The 24,329-nt window shown below is 45.7% G+C and overlaps 2 protein-coding genes across 2 annotated transcripts in view; both read right to left on the bottom strand.

Moving 5' to 3' along the window:
- Positions 1–21,789, bottom strand: part of zcchc14 (zinc finger, CCHC domain containing 14) — a 31,042-nt gene extending 9,253 nt beyond the window's left edge. Inside the window, exons 1-11 of the mRNA XM_030053397.1 lie at positions 21,096–21,789; positions 18,825–19,058; positions 11,860–12,126; positions 10,149–10,350; positions 4,814–4,884; positions 4,365–4,436; positions 4,083–4,150; positions 2,253–2,431; positions 988–1,024; positions 371–875; positions 21–109 (exon numbers count right to left, since the gene is read on the bottom strand). Of these exons, the coding sequence (XP_029909257.1) occupies positions 21–109; positions 371–875; positions 988–1,024; positions 2,253–2,431; positions 4,083–4,150; positions 4,365–4,436; positions 4,814–4,884; positions 10,149–10,350; positions 11,860–12,126; positions 18,825–19,058; positions 21,096–21,590 (2,219 nt within the window). The 5' untranslated portion in view covers positions 21,591–21,789. The remainder of the gene's footprint in view (positions 1–20; positions 110–370; positions 876–987; positions 1,025–2,252; positions 2,432–4,082; positions 4,151–4,364; positions 4,437–4,813; positions 4,885–10,148; positions 10,351–11,859; positions 12,127–18,824; positions 19,059–21,095) is intronic.
- Positions 12,103–24,329, bottom strand: part of jph3b (junctophilin 3b) — a 61,262-nt gene continuing 49,035 nt past the window's right edge. Inside the window, exon 7 of the transcript XR_003928360.1 lies at positions 12,103–12,119. The gene's annotated coding sequence lies outside the window, so the exon portion shown is untranslated. The remainder of the gene's footprint in view (positions 12,120–24,329) is intronic.

Genomic DNA, 24,329 nt, shown 5'->3' with positions numbered 1-24,329 from the left:
GGAGGCTCTACTCCACTGACTTCTGTAGCTCCAGCTGAGTCTTCAGTTTCTTCTTGGCTCCTTGGGTCAAATCATACTTGTTCAGGTCCTCCTCTGTCAGTGCTAGAAACTGTGGAAAAAAAAAAAAACACAATAAAACATATTATTTATAGTTTTGGAAAAGACTTGCTGTGTTAGGTTTGTGAATATGAAGAACAGACAGGCCTACTTAAAGAACAAGCTGAGAAAATTATTCCGCTCCTTGTGTTTTTAGAATCGAAAGAATCAACTTGATACTTCATACTTCATACAGTGTTTTTCAGTAAACAAAGTGGGGTTTGTGTTTTTGCCATGATATGAAATCAGGGATTGAGAATCATGTCTCTGTTACCTCCTCCATGGTGAGCTGCTTGAAGACGGGGTAGTACTTGTGGAGCCGGAGCCTGCGTAGCCAGTCCAGGATGCCGTTCTGCTCTGGGGTGTTGGCCTGGGACTGGGACGGGGACGACGGCTGCGCATGGGACTGCGGGTACGGGTGGGACTGAGGACCGGGCTGGGAATGTGAGTGGGACGATGGCTGGGAATGGGACGGGTGCTGAGGCTGCGACTGGGACTGGGGTTGGCCGCCGGGCTGGCTGCTGGTTTGAGGCTGAGGGTGGTGCTGGGAGTAAGAATGGGACTGAGAGTGGGCCTGGAGCTGGGGGGCGCCATCGGAGGCCTGGGGGGGCTGGACGGGTGCGGGGGGAGGGAGAGAGGACAGCTGGGGGGAGTGCTGGGGAGGAGGCATGGAGGGGGGAAGAGGAGGAGGGAGAGAGGAGAGGTGAGGGTTGGAGCGAGTCAGGGGGGAGCTGTGGACAGTCACGACGGGCTGGACGCTGGCCGCTCCGTACGCCGCCCTGCAGGGGAACAGGAAGGAGGATCAGGGCCACGCCTCCCTCATCTGACAGCCCTCTTTTCTGTTTAATCATATCAGAGAGAGAGAGAAAGAGCAGGAGAGGGAAATCCTACCTGTTGGCTCCTCTGTACTGCAGCAAACAGCCCAGACCTGAAAGAGAGCATCGAAACAAAGACCTCCAGTCAGCATCAACATCAGTGTGTCCTCTCACTCCTGAAATCAAAACTAATCAAACGTCTGTTGTGAGGTGCCATCGCCTGCTTATTGCCTGCTGTCCGTATCCACTGAGATCAATACATAATATAGAATATGAGCATACTTGCAATGTGCTGTGAACATGTTTGGTGTAATAAATGTGACATATTCCACTGGAGGGCAGAGGTCTGTGTTTGTTCAAGAGTGTTATAGCAGAGTTAGACACGTTCATATTAGCCTTGCTTCCCTGGGGTCTCCCAAGTGTCTGGCAAACACACACACACACATACACACACACACAAACACTGTGTTGTGGACTATAAATACTCTCCAGGATAAAATCACACTCAGAATCCAACATGCAGAGATACACACACACACACACAAGCACACACACCAACATGAGGTCACCGCTCTCGAGGCCTCCCAACACAAACATGCCACGCTGAATTCCCACACCAGACTAAAATAGACGCTGTCCACGTCCCCGCACACCTCCAAAACCCAGAGTGAAAATCCCGCCGGCAGTCTGGCCCCTCTGGTTCGTCCAGCCCAGCTGCCGGGGACCTCGTCTGCTCCGCCCGCGCCCCCTCAGCCCCAAACCCAGACATGAAACCTTTCATCCGAAACGCCTCGTGCCCCTCCTTGGCGCCCTTTTTCCTTGCATCTAAGAATAGGAAACGCCAGACTCATCCCCCACAGCGCCCCCCCCCCATGAAGTCCTCTTGCTTGATTCGATGCCCTCTCCTGCACCAGTTTCACATATTTGCCACATGTCACCTCATGCCTTTATCCTTCTTATCACCGTGCAGTATGCCACAAAGTGAAGTGAAGAATCAGGTTATAATCAGCAACATTTTCAACTAAACCGCCGTCTACGTTTGGGTGGATGGCTATAATGATTTAAGCAAGTTCAAGTTACATTTGGCTGTTCCGAACACTCAGAGTCTGGTGTCTCTTTCCCGGACACACAGGACGTCGTGGTTGAACCAGCTAAGAGAAGAAAGTCAAACTCAAATCAAAGGAAAATCCAGTAAAAAAAGATGATCAGAGACACTGCTTTAGTGACAGGTGATCCCCTCAGTAATAAATGCAAAGCACTGAAGATGCTACCAAAAGTAAATATACAAATGAGAGCATGTGTTTTGCAGATTACCAGTTCAGAAGCAAAGGAGGGGCTTACTGCTGCTGGAGGTGAAGGGGCAGGCGAGGGCCACCGGAGCCCTGGGGGGGGAGGAGGGGAGGGCCGGCAGGGGGGAGGGCAGGGCAGGAGGACCGCCGGGCGACAGCGGCCTGCTGGAGGAGAAGAAGAGCTGGACGCTGTGGTGCTGCAGGATGTGGCAGGGCAGCGCCGTCACACACCTGGACACAGACAACAGAAAATGACTGTTACGGTGATAAACTCTTCACTAGATCAGTGGTTCCCAAATGGGGGTGCGCGTAACCCTGGGGGTACATGAGATTTTTTAAAATAATTTTCAAAAATATCAGTCATGCATAAAATAACTAGCCATGTCTCTATTCAGGTTCGATAAAAAAAAATGTAAACGTTTGACAAACTACATTTTCTATTCTGTTTTCTGTCGGCTCTTTTATGTAGGCTTTTTTTTTCTACCATTTTTTTCACAGCTTTTTTCACTGGAAAGACTCAGACTCGCCACGGACCAGAGCCTTCATTAACCTCATCAGTAACACCTGAGTTTACCTGCTGTTTCATGTCACAATGGCTGCTGGGAAAAAAGTCTATAAGATCTGTGTTAGTCCAATGTGCAGTGGTCCCAGGTCAAAGCCCTGTGGGACTACTTTAGCAAGCAATGTCAAGGGAAAACACAGCCACCAGCGCACTGCTAATGCTAGCCTCTTCCACATCTGTTAGGTAATGTGCAAGTGAGAAACACTGACAAGGAGACTATAAATCTTTAACCTGTGATTAGTGATGATTGGTCGAGCAGATTAGCTTCCAAGCTAACGTTAAACACAAGATTGATTGGATTTATCAGTGGTGAGATCATGAGTTCTCAGCAGTTATTAAATATTTTCATTTTATTTTTATTTTTATTTTGCTTTTAATTTTTGTTTTCAATTCAGTTTAGTTTCAGTTAGCTTCCAGAATACACTTAGCTAGTTTGTTTAGTATTGTGTAAAAATGTTTAATTTCAGTTTACTTTTTATTAGTTTCAGCATTAGCTATAGTTTGTTTTTTTATTCTAATATGGCAGGTGTTTGTCTGAACAGGTATTCCAATCACTAAAGCCATTTTCTCTATATTTTTTAACTTTATTTCAGTAAGTTTGGTAAGTACACTAGTTTTCATTTTTTCCTAGAGTCTAGTTTTTAGTTTAGTTTCACCATCCAAACACCAGACGACTTTTGGACGTTGTGTTTTGGGCTAAATCTGGTCAGTCCATCATGGCCTTCATTTCACCCAAAAATAGCCGCTGTAAGTTGGGCAGTGTTTAGTTTAGTCTGATTTGGACCTAATTTAGCCCAAAAACAGCTGGTAGATGGTACGGGGAAGTCTTTACAGAGATATCTTTTCAAACTGAAAATGACGGCTTTTCACCTTTCACCTTTCATGTTGTTTAGACGTATGGCAGTGATGTATTTTCAACGTCTTTTCATCTAATTTTTGCTGGGCGGGGAGATAACTAATAATTTTGGTTATCAGTAAATAAAACAAGTAGATTAGCCCTGTCCAGTCAACTTTGTGGAAAGGTCAGTTTTAACGTATAACCTGCAGAAATCTGTGCAGTGGGCCTCCACTACAGCTGTGGAGGTCTGTGTTAGGTCATCCCCCTCTGTACAAACCTGTGCGTGTAAAGTGCAGGGTTCCCAGTATAGCTTTATAAAAATCAGTGACTTTCCCTTCCTGTAATTCAGTCTGAGGACTTCAGTGATGTAAAAATTTGATTTTCTTTGGCATGGTCGCACAATGTAGAAAAACAACCAGCTGATCTTCTAAATGCATGAAAAAAAAATGTCTTAATAAGGCAGGCAGGGGTGTCAGACTGACCTGGGGTCCAGCTCCAGGGACTGAGGGAGGAACTTTTCCACCCCTTCATCAGGAAATGCTTGTGATAGCTGACAGATAAAAACACAAACAAGATGAAGATGCTACGATACAATGCAACGCAAAACAAAGCAAACCGCAGAACAGATTTAATCCTTTTTATCCCCTGGCTTCTTGCTGTTTTGTGTTTCTTTATGTGAAGCAAGATAAGAACTGTGGTTTTACACAGTACTATAAATAAAGCTTTTCTTGGTTTTATGAGTATGTTTCTGTGGTGGTCCTGACCTGGGACAGCAGCTCCATCACCTCCTGCTGAGTTCGGACCACAGAGGACACACAGCCGTCTGACCAGCTGGCCTGCAGCCGCGGGAGAAGGGAGGAGGAAGGAGGAGGAAGGAGGGAGGAGGGAGGAGGGAGGAAAGTAGGAGTGAACAGGGAGGTGAGAGGAGGATGCAACAGAGGACAAGAGGGCTCATAAATATCCAAACTGGATGGAGGGAAAACAGTGATAACACTGAGCAGACGGCACATTTAAACAAACCATGTGTCTAGAAAAGCTGGAGTGAAAGAGGAGGAAGAGGAGAGGAAGAGGCAAAACAGGTGGAAGAGGGTAAGGGGAGGAAGGGAGGAGGCGTGTAAATTTGGGAAGTGAGGAAAGGAGCTGATGAGTGATAAGTGGGTGAAACATGAGCCGTCTGCCTGTACATGTGTGTGTGTGTTTACACAGCACTCACCTCCAGCATATATTCTCCAGTGTCATCAGGCTTGTGCGTGACTTCTCTCAGCACCACCCTCTCAATCACCGCTGAAAGACGGGAGATTGTTTCATAAATGATTAACGCCACTTAACATGTTTACACACTCCCACAAAAGCCTGGCCAAACGCACTAAAAGCTCTTTCTATTCCGGCCGACGGCTGCAACACATGAACCAATCAGAGATGATTAGTTTAGATGGCCTGGAGGAATGTAAACGCACCTCGCTCCCAAAAGGAACAAATCATGTGAAGCTAAAGCAGACGCTGCGGGTGGGACGCTGAGGGGCTACCCATCTAAAGCAAACACATCAGCGCACTAACTCTTTACTGAAGAGTACTTTACTGGACTCATTACTGATATATGTTGTGAAAATGTGGCTGCTGTGAAAATGAGACCGGCTGTGTTGCTGCACGTTCTCGGTTGCTGACAGAAGTCAAGTGACGTCCCTTTAAAGCGAGACTGAACTCTGGCAGCGTGTCTGGTTCAGTAGTTACCTGGACGGGATTTGAGCCGACATGGTGGTAAAATAACCTCATTAGATGCTCTGTGCTCCCCTGGACACATTATAGATATTATAACAAATATTATAGAGTACTTATATAATATCTCCATATCTTGGCAGAACAGCTCCCAAAATAGCACTTTTAGTGCATAAACAAACGCAAACAAAGCAGATTATGTCAGTCTATAAAACAAAAAGTCCTGGGGCCTCATTTATAAACATTGCGTACGCACAAAACGGGGCCTGAAATTGGCGTACGCCACTTTCCACGCAAAGGAACCACTGTCACCTGTAGGCTGCAGGTGACAGTGGCACCTCGATTTCCGTATCTGTAAAATTCCGTTTTTCCGCCTTTCTCTCGCAGGTTGCCATGATTAACCGTAACACACCATTGGTCAGCTGGATCATTTACATATGCATCAACATTCATGAGGTGCTTTGCATTGGCCATTTATGGTTGAATGTGGGCGTGTAGTGGGCGGAGGATGAGACGCAATCTTGTCCGCAAACTTTCAGGTGGACTGTGATTTATAAAGGGAAACTGCTTGCAGGTGTGCGTACGCATGGCTTTATAAGTCTGGATTTTTTGGGGTGTACGCCATTTTCAGCTTTTACGGTGTACGTACACTTTTAGTATGGATCATACGCAAAGTTTTATAAATGAGGCCCCTGGTCCCTATTTTATTAATTATTATTAATAATTTAATTATTAATTTAATTATTTGTGACAATACTTTCAGGTCATTTCTTCGAGCCACAAGGCTGCTGTGCAGAACCTTCCTGCAGATGCTACCACCCGGATCTACTTTCCTGTTCCAATAAGAAAATAACAAGAAAAGAGACGTTTAATTTTCTAAAAAAAAAAAAAAAGGGTACCAGGACAAGTTATTTATATTGGCATAATCCACTTTGTTCATGTTCATTTATCAACTAAAAAGTGTTATTTCGGGAGCTGTTTTGCAGCTCTATAGGCTGAATGGAGAGACACAAACACAGTGCTGTGGATTAGCCGCCCAGAGGAGCTCAGAGCAGCTGATGAGGAGGTTTCAGCTCCATCTCAGGAGCTTACATCTTACATCTTACATCCTAGGATTCTATCAAAGTTCACTTTGGCTTTAAAAGTTGTCCAGAAAACCAGACAGTTGAGGTTGAGCTGAATGGCTTTTCTCAGTACATTTCCTAAAAATGGGACAAACCCTTAAAGTGTGACTTCAGCCTCCCACAGGTAACTGCAACTGCCATCTCTTAGAGGTGTTCAGATTTTGTACCTGATCTGAAAAAAAAAGCATTCTATCACATTCACAAAACTATCACAAACTATCACTATCACAAAACACATTCTATCTAATCTAGAACATTCAACACTGCTTTGGATTTATGATGTTAGGGCTGAGAAATGGCGTTTCCACAAGCCACATACACCGGCTTTCATTTGATATTCTTATGGAACTTAACAGGGCAAAAGGCCCACTGGACTTTTTGTGTTGAATTGTTGGTATACGCCAAAAAAGAACTTGAACTCTACTCCACACCCCTGCTGTCTTTTCACCTCCTCTATGTGCATCATTCTACAGTAAATGAGGATTTTCCCACAAAGCCTGCAGGGACACTCCATCCCCTGCTGGGCCGTCCTGCTCCAAACTGCTGGAGCTGCTTCTCTCTCCTTGGCCTTCAACCCTGCAGATCTGCCCGCCTCCTGTGAACATGTAGATAGTCCTTGCCAATCTTGCATTTCAGCATAGATTCACGCTCTGCACTGCCCAGCGAGTGAGGCCCTCCCTGCTGCTGCTGCTCTAACTCACAGCACCTTGTCTTCAACCTCACAGCTCCAACACCTGTACTCTGTCCACCAGCTGCCTGCGGCCATTTGCATCAAATTTACAACCCTGCTGCTGGCATTCAAGGCTTCTCAGAGCCTTGCGTCCCCAGACCTGTGGGCCAAGGTCCAACCCCGTACTTTGGCGCCAAATTTTTTTCGCTCCTGGTTCTGCAGTTTTGGACATTTTTTATCAGGATAGCATACAGACCCCGCCATCTTCTACTGGCACTTGAAAACTCATCTCACAAGGAAGCACTTTCCATTTGGTCTACCTCTCTTGGATAACTTATCCCCTTCTGCCACATCGTGTTTCTCTGTTTGCACTGAAAATGCACCGTCCCCAGCAAATACAGCAACAAAATGGAATTCGAGGCACCGTCTGTTGTCACCCACGGCTGCTACCTGCATCGTTTTGCAAAATCAGGGCTTGAGTATCTTTCCAAAGTCCCACTGAGCTTTGACTTTACTTTGATTAGACTTTTAAAAGCGGTATAAATGACCCTGAACATCTAGGATAAAACTCAGCTACACAGGCAAGCATACAGCATTACTTTGTGAATGTGAACTTTCCTGGTGCAACAGCTGTTTATGCATTATTTGAATATGTGACCATTTGTTTACTGTTGCCTAATCTAAAACTTGGCTGCAGCATTTAAATGACGTCTGGTGCTGAGCGGGGATCACTGGGTCCAAATATTACATTTTAAAGATCTTGCGCTCATTCGGGTCGATGTTTAACTTGATGACCTCGTTTCACACGCTTGCCAGAGGGCCTTTCCTTTGTATACCTTGCACTTCTTCTTTATCATACATATGTACATGCATGTATGCCTGTGCGTGCATGTGGAGGTATGTGTGTGCCTGTGTGCGCCGCAGAGGCAGGTCGAGGCGGCGCCGTTGCCATGAGATCCATGTCATTAGACGGAAGGTGAGAGAGAGGTGAGCTGATGGGTGTCTGTGTGTCTGGGTGTGCACTCGACCCACGGGGATATCGATTTAGATGCATTAGACTCCTAAACGCTCCATGTGAAACCGCATCAGGCGTGCAGGGACAAGCAGGAGGGAGAGAGAGACAAGAATGAAGGGAGGAGACAAATGGAGAGAGGGAGAACGGGGTGAAAACGCAGAGGCAGGGAGGATTAAGCTAAAAACGACGGAGAGAAAGAGTGTGTGAGAGACTGAGAAAGAGAGGGAGGTGCAGCTTTAGGAGAGGATTAGGAGTGTCTATCAGTGACAGTCCTCCCTGTTACATTTTCAATATTTGGGCAGGAATACGTGTCGTGGATTTCTTTTGTCTCTTTTACTCTCTCTCGTACACACACACACACACACACACCCCTCGCCACCTTGTCTTGTGTCCGTCCAGCAGCAGCTGTCAAAGGCTCTGAATGCCAACACATACACACTTTAGGGAGTCCAGTGGTGTGTGTGAGTGCACGTGACATCATGACGACAGGCTCAAAATAAGACGCTCCGTTCGCTTTATTCCCATCACCGCCTCTGGTGCAGCTTCCACTGTCTCCGTGTGTTTTTCCTGCGGTGTGCACGCTGCAAAACACACACACGCACACATGTATCTGAGGTGTGGCTGATTCTGCCGGGCCTGAGTTAGCAAAAAATGTAAACACACACAGGCTCCTACAGGGAAAACAGGAGGGCAGGGCATATAAACCTAAGTGTGTGTTTTATAATTTCTTCACTCTGAATTCAACTCCATGTGCATGTGCGTGTGAGTGTGTGTGTACGCTGCTGACAGCTATGCAGAGTGGCCATGAGGTAGTGAGATAGTTGAGTATTGTGTTACAGACAGAGGCGGGATGCCAGCACAATAACAGACGGAGAGGCTGGCCTGCGCCGTAAATCACACGCACCCCGAGGCGCTGATTGGCGACCTGGTGATTGTGATCAGCTGGCCGGACTGAGATCATGCTGCCTTACGGAGCGCGAGATTTCAGGGGGAGTTTTCCGCTCAAGAGTTTTACTGTGCACTTGGAGAGCGACGGAGACGACGGCGCAGGTCGGCCTGTGTGGATCAGTTTTCATGTCTTCTGATTTTTAGGGCGTTTAGATCCTTTTCAGTGTATTTTTATGAACGGTACAGTGATATGTACAAACGCAATACAATCAGAATACAGTCAGACATTTGACACAGCTTCAGTCTGAATGTGTGTGTTTAAAAAGTGCTCAGTTTCTTCTTGCCCAGAATGCAATGGAAAGAATTCCTGTCATCGGCTCCCGCACGTGACCTACGGGGGCTCGTGGGGGACACCAGGCACAGTCACATTTGAATATTTTATAATTCAGCAGGATCAAAATTTTCTTTCTTGTAATTAGGGGACATTTTTAGCCCCTCCTTTTTAATTTGACAGGCACTTTATAATTAAAAGAGTTTGGGGGAACGGCATTTTCTTGCCATTGAACGTGTGAAATAGAAGTGTATTATTCGTTCAGCTAGTTAGTGCAGGCGTTTACTGGAACTCACTGGAGGAGAATGTTGAGCTGTTGCCATAAAGGTTCACAACACTGGTGGGTCTTTGGTTTGCTCAAGAATCATCCCAAACCTGAATCCAAATCCATCCGTAAGCAAGTTTCCTGCTCCTTTCAGCCTTGTCACAGGCACTTATTACCAACTTCAGCACACACACACACACACACACACACACACAAACCCTGGCCTTAGGGGAGAATTCTTTAAGCTTAGTTGCAGCGTTCAGATTTGCCAGCATGCCACATCTTGTTCGACTGGGCTTGACTGGGTTGTCTAGCACAACACACTCACTATGCACATGTAAGACCACAAAAACACACACACACACACACACACACACATAGACATCCACTCACTTCAGGCTAATATGCACAGGTGCTTGGGGCTCAGGCAGACATTGGGTCACACAGAAAGAGTCTGAGACGCACAACAGGACATGATATTTCCATTACAGCCCCAGCGCTGCATCCACGGGGCCTCTGCTCCGGCACCAGCAGCTCACCTTTTCCAGCCTTCCCTGGGTGGTTCTTGGCCGGTGCTGGTGCTTCTTGGCTTTGCCCGGGGGGAAGGGGAGGAGGTGGGTGAGAAGCAGCAGGGAGGTCCGCATGTGGGGGGGGCAGGTCCTGGCCGACCACAGGGTCCGCTCGTCCCGCGGTGACCCCTGACCCGACGACTGAACCCACGCCGGCCTCCCTGGCCTGGCCCTGGAGGGGTGAGAGATCACGCAGCAAGACAAGGGTTAACACCACAGCTCAAAGGTTAGGGCTAAGCACATACAGCATTCACTTCCCTGCTTAAAATAGCTCCTGTTTGCCTGCTGGAATGGGCATGGAATACGACAGACCGCGAACTCAACATGACATTTCTGACTGTTTCTGCTCGGTTTAACAAACCGGGCCGGTCAGACTGGGAGGGAAGAACTGGTAACCTGGTGCTCGGGTCATATTTATCTTTTGATGTGAATGCCGTGTTTGACTGAAGATGAAACAGCTGCAAAGAGGATTATCTGCAGTTCACCGTGACAGCGCCTGTCCAAACTGAGATACACACGACCAGACTCACTAAATCACCAATGTACGACTAGTGCGCTAGTGCCTGAGCAGAATCCATGACTCAGCTCATACTGGGTTTTAACTTGTTTTGGTCTTTCTTGGGCGATTCAGTCACAACTGGAGAGAGCCAATAGAAGGGATGAGTTTTTGACAGAGGAGGCTGTTGGTGTGAAATTTAAATCTGAAGGCAGTTTGTTTTTGTGGTGAGCGGGTACACTGCAAAAACTCAAAATCTTACCAAGATTATTTGTCTTATTTCAAGTCAAAAATGTCTTATTCCTAGTCAAAATATCTCATTACACTTAAAATAAGACATGATGCCTTTCAGCAAATCACTTGTTTCAAGTGAAAATTTGCTTGAAACAAGTGAAAATTTGCTTGTTTCATTGGCAAAATTTGTTTCTTGTTTCTAGCTAATTTTCACTTATTTCAAGTGAATTTTCACTTTTTCCACTGGCAAATTTTGCCAATGAAACAAGCAAATTACTTCTGAGTAATAATAATGAGATATTTTGACTAGAAATAAGACATTTTTGACTTGAAATAAGACAAATAATCTTGGTAAGATTTTGCGTTTTTGCAGTGTAGTGTCTTCCTCAGGAAATCCAACAATTTAAGAGCTTGGACATAACTGCTTTTTAATTTTTTTTTTTTTTTATTTTAATTTTTTTTATTTTAATTTTAATTTTTTAAATTGTTTTAATTTATTATTTTTTAATTAATGTTTTTTTCATTTTTTTTTTAAATTTTTTTTAAAGGAGCAGGGATGTGTGAGGAATACAGACGTGTTTGAGTAAAGGGCAGAGGAATCAAAGTAAGATAAGAATGGACGGATGTATTTTGGAGGGATCTGACTTGAGACTCATAATAACGCCGAGCATGAAGGCCGATTCGCCTTGGCTGTCCGCTTGTGATCGGATCGGCCGAGGTGGATGTTAACGCCACGTCTGCGCAGGGCCTGCGGCTGTTTCATGAGCAAACAGTAACTTCTCGTCCTGTTGCAGTGCTCGCAGATGATCAGACCAGATTGGTGTTTCCACCGCGCTTCCCACACCTACAGTCTTGCCCTCATCTCGGCCAGATGCCCTTTCAGCCCCACGTGGGTGCAACCACCACCAAACTCTGACAAACGCGGATACAAGACGCCGCTCATCAACCCACAAGCTCGAACACCACGCTGTGGATCTGCGCCGCGCCTGGCTGGAGAAACTCGGAGTGCATCGCTTCCAGCTGAGCCACCCTCTGCAGCCCTGGCACCGAGCTAAAACAAAGCGCGGAGACAGATCTGGCACTGCTGCACGAACCGATGTTTAGCCACGTTAGTTGACTGAGAGCGTACTTGTATTTATAGCAACATCCTCGGGGTGTAGCTGCAGAGAGAGAGGCTTTGCACAGGTACACACACACACACACACACACACCTGGGAGCTGCCTGGCACATCAGCCCAGAGCTGGGGGTGAAGTGCCTTGCTCGCCACTGTTACTGTCCCACCCGTTCCAGGAAATCAAACTGGCAACCCACTGGCCTTCCATAACCATCAGGCAATGGCAACCCGAAAGTCTCACTCCTACTCGCTTTCCCTCAGCCTGCCTCATGTGCCACCCTCATTTCCCTGCAGCTCCCAGAATGCCTTTCAGCAAAACACGGAGACCAGGTGCAGATTTGTGCTTTGCTATCAAAGGCGGGCGTCTGAGCGTTTCAGTACACTGAGATGTGTCTAAAATCACATCCACGCCGCTTACACACTGCAAAAAAGCAAAATCTTACTAAGATTATTTGTCTTATTTCAAGTCAAAAATGTCTTATTTCTAGTCAAAATATCTCATTACACTTAAAATAAGACATGATCACCTCAGAAGTAAATTGTTTTTAGACAATTTTCACTTGTTTCAAGTGAAAATTCACTTGAAACAAGTGAAAATTTGCTTGTTTCATTGGCAAAATTTGCCAGTGGAAAAAGTGAAAATTCACTTGAAATAAGTGAAAATTAGCTAGAAACAAGAAACAAATTTTGCCAATGAAAAGAGCAAATTTTCACTTGTTTCAAGCAAATTTTCACTTGAAACGAGAAACAATTGTCTAAAAACAAGTTACTTCTGAGGTGATCATGTCTTATTTTAAGTGTAATGAGATATTTTGACTAGTAATAAGACATTTTTGACTTGAAATAAGACAAATAATCTTGGTAAGATTTGAGTTTTTGCAGTGCAGAGGGAAAACAACACAGCAGATCTAGTGCGTTCACTGTAAAGACAGGAGACAGCTTTGATTTTCAGGTTTTAGGAGTTTTAGGCAGCTCCAAATTTTCCTGCAATCAAACCCACAATGTGACATTTATGTTTTGCCAGTTATCCATCGGGGTAAGAAACAAAAACCCAAACATAAAAATGGCCCCAGGAGCGACAGGCACATCTCCACTGGGTGTTTTGGGTGGATTAATCCATGGGCACGTTCATACATGATGGGTGACCTTACAGCTGGCTTGTAGCATCGGCTCTCGTGACGCAGAGTTGTGAGTAACACATGCTGTAATGTAAGCAGAATATGAACGCGGCGATAGTGCCCCGTAAATTCTCAGTCTATAAAACAAACACCGCACTGTGCAAATCCCCGAGCCTAACAAGATTAAGACATATTACCCAAGCTCTGGGCCTCTACTGTAAACAATCTGTCACGCTAATACACTGTTTATATGTTTTACTGCACATTATTCATGACTTGTAAGCATTTCAAGAAATTCAGAGGGGAAAATGTCACTCCGGGGCTGAGATGCAGAAATCTGTTCGTTGTGGAAATTCAACCATTGCAGTTCTTTCAAAACCAGTAGTGTGAAACATCAGTCATCTCTAAAAACGAGAGGGATTGCACACACACACACACACACACACACACACACACACACACACGGGAGCGGTGTTATATCAGCGCTGTCTACACAATGTACTGAACGGTAAAGTGGATAATGTGATATACTTGCGATACAATACATCTAATTTATTCTTACCCGGCCAATATGGCTGCGCCTGTCCTCGTTTAGGTCTAATTACAATTACAACTCGTTATGTAGTGAGGTTCAAACTAACCCTGAGGGAGAACCTAATTCGTGCTGCATTGCCTGTAATCACACACACACAAGCACACACACACACACACACACACACACACACACACAGAAAGAGTGAGGCAGTAGATCTGAAACCAATTAAGTGTGCTACTGCCACATCCGCATGTTACTCAGCCAAAGCCGCCAACTCCTCCTCCCTCGGTACAGTACGCTGTAAAGGCGGGCAGAGGAGACACTGACTCAGTCCCAGTTACATAAAGTCATAACACAAACTGAGACGAGGAATAATTAACAGCAGGGAAACACGAGGAAGGAGGAAAAACAAGCATGGGACCGTGTGCTCCAGGAAACATGAAGAGCCACGCATCTTGATTTGATTTGATGTGATTTGGATCTGTGTTATCTCACTGGCTTATCTCCTGAGAGCCCACGACTGAAAAAACAAACAAACAAAAAAAAAACACCTGAACGCTGGTGTGACCAACATGAGTGTCTCCTCCCGTTCCTAATAAAAGTCACTTAACACTCGCTGTCGCTGCTTATTCTGACACTGCTGTTGTTTTTTTATGGAGACATAAAGCTGTAACATAACAGGCCTGCTTTTTTTTTTTTTTTTTTTTTTTTTTTTTTTTAACCGCCCGAATCAAACTTCTCCTCCGGGCTGATTCGACGACCAGCAGCTTTGAGTTAAAATTAGCGTATTCAGCTCGGCTTTTTTACGCCGCTGGAGGAAGAGCGGGCCTGCAGGACAGGACGGAGGCTGATGTGGGACAGGGGTGTGACGACGCGGGACCTCTGCGACGGGACCGCTCCTGCCGAAACTTCCCTGCGCTCCCTACTCTCCAGCTCTGTCGTGCCCTACGTTTTAACCCGTGAGCCTCAACGGCCTCTCTACTGTAGATACTGTATGTGACTGCACTGGTTCACAATGAAAGCCTGTCCTGCTGAGCACTGAGGGAGGAAAGAGAGAGACAGAGAGAGAGAGAGAGAGGGGAGGGGGGGGCAGAGAGAGAGAGAGAGAGAGGGAGGGGGGGAGACAGAGAGAGAGAGGGGGAGAGAGAGAGAGAGAGAGAAGGAGAGAGGGAGGGAGAGAGCCAGAGAGAGGGAGAGAGAGTGCATTTATAACTTCCTGGGGATTCACTGGAGACATACACACACACACACACACACACACACACACACACACCACAGAGGGTTGATTTCAGCATAGAGAAATGTGCTGACCTGCACTAAGCAGGAGCCAAGAGCAACAAAACACTAAATACAAACGCTCCTCTCTGAGCTGGGTACTTTCCCTTCACTGCTCACACATGTTTAAACAGCAGGCATGCCTGCCTCTGTGTGTGTGTGTGTGTGTGTGTGTGTGTGTGTGTGTGCACCTATATGAGCGAGAGTGTGTCAAAGAGAGAAAGAGAGTAAAAAGCACGAGAGGCTACGGGGCACGATGAAGGTTAGAAAAGAAGAAAAACATCCTATCTCCTTTTCTCTGTTTGTCTCTTTATCTGTCAGACGGTGGGACTGTGACGGCACGAGTGTGGAGGGATACCATCTGGCACAGGTTTACCTCTCCAAATCCACAATACACTGTGTAAATAAGACAGCTGGAAGGTTTATTTTCTCACTTTGACCGAGCTAGGCTAACAACTCCCATACACTTCAAGTCTTTATGCTAAGCTAACAGGAAAAGCTACCCATATGAACCGAGCCAGTGGACGTCCAGAGGTGAAGATGGAACTGGGTGTCTCACATCTGTGCTGCTTTTCAGCCCGACACAGATACACTGCAACCCAGCCAGGTCTGCAAATAACCAAATATTTTCACTAACGATTAATCTGTCAACTATTTACAAGTAATCATTTCATCTATGAAAATTAAGGTTAAAAGTGATGATGAAAGCCACAGTGATGTCTTCAAACTGCCTCCTCAGTCTGATCAGCAGCCAAAAAATAAACTTTTTTTTTTAATTATTTTGTGAAAGAACTAAGAACTAGAATATTTTTGTATTTTTGAAGATATAACCAACAAAATTTGGTAGTTTTACTTGACAAATGACTAAAATGATTATTCAGTTATGGAAATTATAATCCATTTATTTTCTGTCAATTGATTAATCAATTAATAGTTCCAAACAGATGTTTCATATCCAAACACAGCACAGGATGTTACTGACACGTCTTTGTGTTGAAAAGAAACAGGCAGAGATCCACTTTGTGTGCTTCAGCTTGTGTGGAACAAACAAAAGTCATTTAGCACGAGCAGATTAAAAAAAGACGCACAGAAGCCCAACCTTTATCACAGGAAGACGAGGCCACAGTTCTGGACACACAGGAGCTTTACGGTTCACAAACGTGAACAGATTGTACACATAACAAATTTGTAATTCACGGCTGTGGATTATCAAGTTGTGCACACAGATTGGGAAGCTGACAGAAACATTTGCACATGGATTTATGTTTTGAGCTGTGACCCCCCGGGGGTTTCCACACACTCAGAACCAAGACAAAGACATGTGAAGACACCGAGGCTCTCCTGCATCACCGCACCACACGTGACGGTACAGCAGCACAGGGCAGTGGAGAGAGCAGGGATTTATCCTGATGAGACCTTCAGAAATTCACAGCTAACACTGTTTCAGCAGTGAGAGCTGCTGCCGCTGCGTCTTGTGACTGTCGCTCAGCTCTGACTCTCACAGAACTTCACGCCACATTCACTGGTTGTACCGGAGACGGCGTCCTCTGAGAAACATCACAGACGTCAGTCAGAAAACGCTCAACACGTTCAGACTGAGGCAAAGAGGCTCTGCAAAACCCTCAAGTGCTCAGTCCCGTCTGTGCCGAGCATCACTGTGTACAGGACAGGTTTTACATGTCTGTGCCATTTTGCATCCCCAGTAAGAGGGGCCTCCAGGTAATACACACTCAGAGAAGCTAAGGACTTTTCAATGCAGCGAGTCCCCATAACCTACAGCTGGTCATTTGACTGGGTACCCAGTATTTATCTATTTATTTATTTATTTATTTATTTATGACAAATAGTAGTCTTAAATTAATTGTGGTTATATTCACGTATGTATGGAAAATGTATCTGAAAGTGAAACAAATAAGAAACAAACAAATGAGTAAAGACTGAGGCAGGGAGCTTCAGAGGAAGATTTAGGATCAGAAAATCCACCTGCACCAGTTTATTCACCAAGACTGAGTCTGCAGCCTGGACTGGTACAGCAGCACCAGGCGGCCATGACTGAACACGGGATCTCTTCTTTTTTTTTAACAGACACAGCTCATTTCTGTTAGGGAACAATATGTTATTTTGAGGCCGATGCAATAGGCTACTGACACCCATGTGCATTTTTGAAAGTATGACAGTTGTATTAAATAACATAGGCTACTACTTTCCCAATTTGCTAAATACTGGCAGTAAAAACAATATTGGGCCAATACTGATATTGCTTTATGGAGGTGATATTTGCCCATCCCTATTCTCTGTGCTGTTTTTACAGGGAATTTATTATTTCACTGGTGGTGCAGCTGATCAAGTTTGTGTTTTGGTAACTAGCTTGTCTTCTGCCTTTCCATATCTTAGCTAAAGATGAGTCTTAATATAATGGCTAGATAATAAGCAAACGTTATAGAGGCTTGTGAACCTGCAAATTTCCTGCTACCTAGTTAGCAGGTTAATGACGCTTCAGTGAACACTGATCTACAACCAGCGTTAGAAAAACAAAATCTTGCAAGTCTTGTGTATGTGGTGAAAGACAAAAAACCTTCAGTGTAGAGTGAGGCACAGGTGAGCAAAACTCTTTGCCCAGCCAAGTTTTAGTTTTCCTGATGTTGATGTCGCCGCCCTCCTGGACACCACCTGTCATAGCACCAGTGCTCTTTCTGCTGGATTAAGACTTGAATTAGAAACGAGCTGCAGAGCAGAAACAGATGAGGACAGTTTTCTCTATCACAGCAACCTAACCTTCAAACAAACCTGCATCATCAGACAGGTCACTTTTGCTGTAACTTGAGTTTTTCCAACACCGACACCGATATCAGAAATAACTCCAACACGACCTAACATGCTGGATCGGGCATCATCAATGGTAAGTACATGAGTCTAGGCACCACTCCGATCTGTTTTTTATCCTCTTGTGGCCGTGTTAGCTCTGATCTTTTGTGAAAAAAACATCCTGACATACATTTGTGTTTTTCTGGGCGAGTTTACCCCCCGCAAGTCCACAACCCACAGATGTGACGCATCAGAAACACGACACTGTGAAAGAGCTGTGAGCAGACTGCTGTGACACATGTGTGACCACAATTTGGCAATATCTTACACTGGAATGTCCCATCAGGATAAAAGGCAGTTTGTGCTGTATACAAGGCTTTTGATCCAATCATATCACAGTCACACATGGTTAGTGGCATACAGCTGTTATGTTTTTTTCTTTTTTTTTTTTTCTTTTTTTTAATGCAGCGGTATCAGATCGGTGCTCTGTATCAGCCGATACACAAGTTCAGGTGGAATCGGTATCAGAAGGGAAAAAATGGTATTGAAACATCTCTAGCTGTACCACAAAAAACATCTTTTACCATTTTCTCTTTTCTAGCCTACCTCTTACATGTTAAGACATGATGTGCACCATCAAGTCTCCATTATGGCGCCACAAGTGGCTGAGAAATTTGCTCTGTAAAAGCTGAATCACACCAGTCACCTCCAACAGGGGATCCACAGCGACCAAAACCTTGGAACGGAGCCTCACTGACACTGTATGGTCGCCTTCACCTGTACTTTCATTTCTCCTCACATTTATCACCATCCCAAGTCAACAAACAGCAGAGAACAGATTTCCTCCTGCTCTCCTCACTCTGATTCACTCTCTTGACAAATAACTCCCCATTTTTATTTTTATTTCTTTATCAATTAAACCTTATTCCACTGCTGCACTCATTGTGAGCCGTGTCGGATGAGAGCAGCAGCTGAAAGCCTGAAATGTGAAAATACAAATCACAGCACTCACTCTCTCACACACACACACACACACACACACACACATCCACACGAGAGGCTGCCTACCTTGTGCCAGCAGGAGCAGTGTGTGTGGCAGGGCTGGCAGGCAGACAGGGGCAGGTAGGCAGAGTTGGCCTCAGGTAGGCTGCAGGAGGCGGGGGCCAGAGGCAGGGTGACGGGCTGATGGTGATGGTGGTGATGATGCTGCTGGGCGTAACAGTCGGCTGTTCGATCCCCGCTAAGCCCTGCCGCTTGAGCCTCTCCTCCGCCTCCGCCGCATCCGCCGCCTCCGCTGCCCACCTGTAGGAGAGAAAAATACAACAGCAACCGCAGATCATCGCTTTAGTCTAAGAGAGGCCACATTTGATGCTGTAGTTTTTGCCTTTTTTTTTGCCTTTATTATACAGAGTAAAGATCAAGTCAAAATCACTAGAAATGTATTTGCATCATAAAAGTGTTCACAATAAATGTTCCCAAATAATAATTTCCCATCAGTCAGTTGTTTCTCTTATTTGTCCCCATAGCTGGTTTGGAAATTTATGATATTTTCTTATGATAAATCCAATAGAAATTAGAAACTTCAAGATGCTGTTAAGAGAGTCTGGGATGACATTTGGCGATTAACAAAATGAAACATCATGACATCTTTGATCCAACACCTTGATATCAATATTGTGGCAATATTGTAGGGATGACTTGATAAGATATTTACACACATGAGATTTGTGTTATGTGGATATGATGAGCAAGCAGGTAGAGACTAATAATAAAAGAGGTAGAACAGTACAATGAACTTCTTTACTGTAATGCAGCCTTTAAAAACACTTTAAAACGATATTACAATATCTAAAATCCCAGACGGCATCTACTGTCATATCAGGATGTCTTCCTGGTCATTCTCACTCTGCCTCTCACCTGCAAACATGTTATTCACTTTGTTCTCCAGAAAGTAACCCTGTGGTCTGCTTTTCTGAACAGGCAACCTTTCATTGAGCTGTAGGTCTCACCTGTAATTTGTTGCACAGGTAACATCTTTCACTTGCCAACAGCAGGCTAGCAATTACTCCTTAGGAATAGCCTGGAATTAGTAGTTTACAACTATGAAATCTCCTCCTGTTTCACCTGCTCACTTCTCTTTTCCTGTGCGCAGGTGAAGCCTGGAGGATTCTCACCTGTGGACGGGCACTTGACAAATAGGCAGAAAAGGTTGCAATAACTCAGGATGCCTCTCGCTAAAAGGCGATGTCCAAAACTCAGAATTAATGGGTCTCTTTTAACCTGCACGTCGCACCTTGTCACAGGGATGAGGATTAATAGCGGAGCAGCAGTTTGCAGTATGTCCACTATGGAGTAATCTCACCTGCGGCGTGCATGTGTCTGTGTAGCGGAGCTTTTGTTTATTTCAGAAAACAGGTAACCAAACCGACATAACCTGTCATGTAGAGGAACCTTCCCTGGCTATGAGATGAGACATATTAGACCAGATTAGAAGTTTTGAAGCAGCTGCCAAAATCAGCCCCTTAAGCTATGTTGGACGTCCACCATGACACATTCTTTGCATTGGAAGAAAGGGATTATATCATCCAATTTGGGCATTTTTAACACTTTAAAGTACAATGTCACATCTACACATATTCTGTTTCTGCTCGTTGCAACACTTCAGTGAAGCTGCATGCACTTACACTGAAATATTCAAACCCAAGCTGCCATTGCTTCATGGCTGCAGCATCACATCTACATGTGCGGTGCATCATTTTGTACAAATTTCCATGTAACTCAACAGGACACGTCTGATGTCTTTGGAAACCTCGAGATCTCGACTAGGACTTGCAATAAAGTTCTGTGAGTTTGGCCCGAGCTGGTGACACAGACATGACAGCGCCACTTGTGTGAGCCACAGATTTGAAGAGATTAAAAAAAAAAAAAAAAAAAAAAAACTAGACCGACAGAGTTACTCCGATATAATTTTGACATGGATGCATAGTCATTAATTGTCATTAATAAAGTAAACACAAAACGTTTGCTTATTACAACCTCAGAAATTCTAAGTTTTGCTGAGTTTTCTCCAGGTCATTTTTAAAATCAACACTTTGGGTGCTTTTCACCTTGAGGGTTATTTATTCATGTATTTATTTGCTTATTTGTTTGACAAAATTATTAGTGATTAGTTGAAAAAAATGCATAGATTAATGAGGATAAAAACAATCGTTGGTTGCATCCCTACTCAGTATTTAAATAAAAATTTAAACTGGTGTCTGCGGTGAGACGGAGCTCCTGCCTGACCCCCTGCAGCTGATCTGGACCTCCACCTGTAACCGGCTCCGCTGCTCCTCTCACCTGCAGGATGTCGTGGATCTGGCTGAGCTCCTGCCTCAGCACCTGCTTCTGGTGGAAGCTGAAGGCCGGGTGGTTGGAGGCCATGGTGAACAGCAGCAGGAACTGCTCCTCGGTCCGCTCGTCGTTCAGCGGCAGGCCGTAATTGTTGATCACCGTGTCAATGTGCGTCAGTGTCCGGTAAAGGACCCCCGCCGCCTCCCGGTTGTCCGAGCCGAGCAGGGCGAGGGAGACCAGCAGCTTGCTGCGCACCACCTCGTCCGTGATGTTGGTGAGCCCCGACAGGTCGGCCGGGTTGTTGGCTTTAATCTCCGCATCCCGGAGAGAGTGGTAATCCTTGCGGGCCAAGTCCTCCAGGCAGGAGCCGAGGAAGCGCAGCTCGATGGGGACGCAGAGGTCCAGCAGGCCGCACAGGAACTCCACTCTCTGGGCTGAGGTGAGGGAGGAGAACCAGCGGTACACCCCCTCCCTCTGGATCCAGCTCCGGCTCTCCACCATCCTCACTCATCAACTGGGGATGTGGGGACCAAGGGGCCTATCCGGTCTGTGTAACAGACTCGGCTAACTGGATTAGTGGTTGAACTGAGTAAACTTCACAACAAAGAGAGCGTGTGTAGGCTGCGTGCGTAATTGCGCACGCGTGCGTGTGAGTAAACTGTACTACTCTCGACCGGCCATAAAGTCGGGGCTAATTTGGCAACTTCGACTGAAGTCGGTGACTTGCGCTGCCTCCGAGCCGGCCGCCCTCACTGTTTTCATCCACACACATCAGCCGTATAAGGTGAAATGAAAGAAGCAACAGCCATTCCCTTTGTTGGCGGGCCCGCAGCCACGGTGCAGCAGGCCCCTCCGCTCCATAAGCTCCTCCAAGTCCTCCGCACGCACGGAAACTGTGTTGCTCTGTGGTCACCAGGCAGCGCGGCAGGCAGGAGCACCTCCGAGCCGTGACTCCGCTCGCCCCGTCGGGCTGTGCTTTGACCCAGCTCCCCTCACCTCGGAGCCTGGCGGAGATGAGGAAACGTCTGCACGGAGTGGATTAAAACGCACCGTCCCATTCAAGGAGACACCCCGTCACTCAGACACGGTGCTCCGGGCGGCCCCGCTCTCCACCGCACGGCTGAAAAATCCCTTCCTGTGGAGTTGCAGCTCAGTCCTCATGGCTTCCCACAACTTGTGAGGGACGCGTCGGCAGTGAGCACAGCCAGCAAGCCCCGCTGCCACAGCCGAGAGCACCACTGCGCCGGGGTTAAAGTTTAAAAAGCACAACTAGTGTGGCCTAGGCTAGCGCTACTGCCATTGGAAATAAGAAGAGAACATTTCTTAGACGTTACCTCACCGACCACCGCTGTGGGAAAAACAACACTGATAGTAACGGACTGTTTGTTCAAAGTCTATAAATTAATTTAGTGCAAAACCTCGTCATACGCCCCCCGCGTTCTGCCATGAGTCCTGAAATCGAGAAAAACAGCTGTGTTTAACATTATCCCAACACTGGGAGCGGGAGCAGCCCACCATCCGCAGACCCCTGCTCTGGTTGGACTCCAGTCGTGTCCGTATTCGCGGCGCCGCCTGTGATTGGCTCAGAGCGCCATCCTCTGCCCTGCTATTTCACATCTTTTTCTCATGCGCTCATACATATCTCAGGTTAGTTACTGGAGTTTTAAAGTGCCCGTTACATTTTACACTGATGCTTTATTGTTTATTCATTTCGATGCTCTTATTATTAATAAGAAACACGGGTGGAAGAGTCACCTGGACGACAGACTGCCGAGAAATCTGACCCAAGTGGGCACACTGGTCTGCAACTGACCCCCAGTTTAGCCCAGTCCACCCACCGCCACGCTTGTCACAGTATGGGTACATGTACAGCAAAGTTTTCCCTTTTTAGATGATTTAAAATTAAGGTTTTTAAGTTTCTAAACTTCATTTTGAATAATCTCAACTTAAAGGGTTTTATAAATGGGGAGATGCAATTAAACTGAAATGTAGTCACTTTTAAAATATATATATAAAATATTTGAGAAGGTCTTCGTGTTCTGTGACCATAAGCGTCACATCTGCACAGTTTGGGGATTCCAGAAAATCTGCACTCTTCCTGTCACAGGCCTATTTGCCATCTTGTTACATACAGTGTGACCTACCAGTAGCTACCAGTTTATAACTATGTAATAAACTCATGACCCTCGCCCCCCAACAAACACACCTGCACTGAATGACACGACTTTTTTTTTTTTTTTTTTTTCAAAAATGTGTGTCACCATTAAGTGCCAATATACATTCACTTTGTAATACCGTGTAAAATTAACATATATTTACACCACTGAGAAGTGAGGACCACAGACATCCTGCCCTATCAGTGCTTGCAGAAATATTATATCTTATAATTTTTCAGTTGGAGTGAAAAATCTCATGTAGCCTATTTTACAATGCCAGTAGTGCAGATGCGCCAAAGGTCCTTGCTGTAATGCTCACGGGAGTGGAGATGCTCCTCATGCAGGGATAATAACCATGCTTTATAACCTTGATGCTCCTTTAAAGTGAACAAATCTGGATATTAGTACTTCCTATTGAGAGTAACTGACATTTTCTTTTTCTCAAAAAGCCCCATTAGAGTAACATTTATCATGAAATCACAGTATAAACCTCCAGCCTAGCCTCCCCTTCTATTTTGTAGGTCATATATGGGTCCACTAGATGGCGCCATAGCACCATATTGAAGCCTGATACAGCCAGGACTTTGGGTTGTGGTGCATCTTTCACCAGGCGTGACCCCCCTGATGACAACATGACATGATGACAGAGACTCCAGGTGCTGAGTGCCGACATGCGGGCGGTTTGCAGCTGTAACTTAAACGAAACCGTTCTGTTTTGTTTTGAGTTGGTGTGACGTTTCTGTCCCCTCTCCCTCTTTGCTTTCTCCTGGCTGGTTTGGTCTCAGTTTTCTCTCTCCTCAGCTCTCCCACCCTCTCACAGAGAGGATAGGTCTCTAGGGATAAGCCCCGCCCCCGTGCATACTGGCTCCACCCCTCTGGTGACGGAGGAAAGTTCAGTGAAAGGTTGCTATAGTAACCATATCCCTCCCTCCCAACCTGGCCTGTACCATTTCCTCTGTGCATCAAGTATGCGCTCTACCACACGCACACACACATATACACATATATACACACATGCGCGCACACACACACAAACAAACAGAGGGACGAAAGAAAAACACAAGAGCCAGGAGTTGTTTTCTTT

This window comes from Myripristis murdjan, chromosome 6, assembly GCF_902150065.1.
Source record: "Myripristis murdjan chromosome 6, fMyrMur1.1, whole genome shotgun sequence".
Lineage (NCBI taxonomy): Eukaryota > Metazoa > Chordata > Actinopteri > Holocentriformes > Holocentridae > Myripristis > Myripristis murdjan.
Note: the sequence above shows the minus strand (reverse complement) of the source record. Positions and strands in the feature narration are given on the sequence as shown.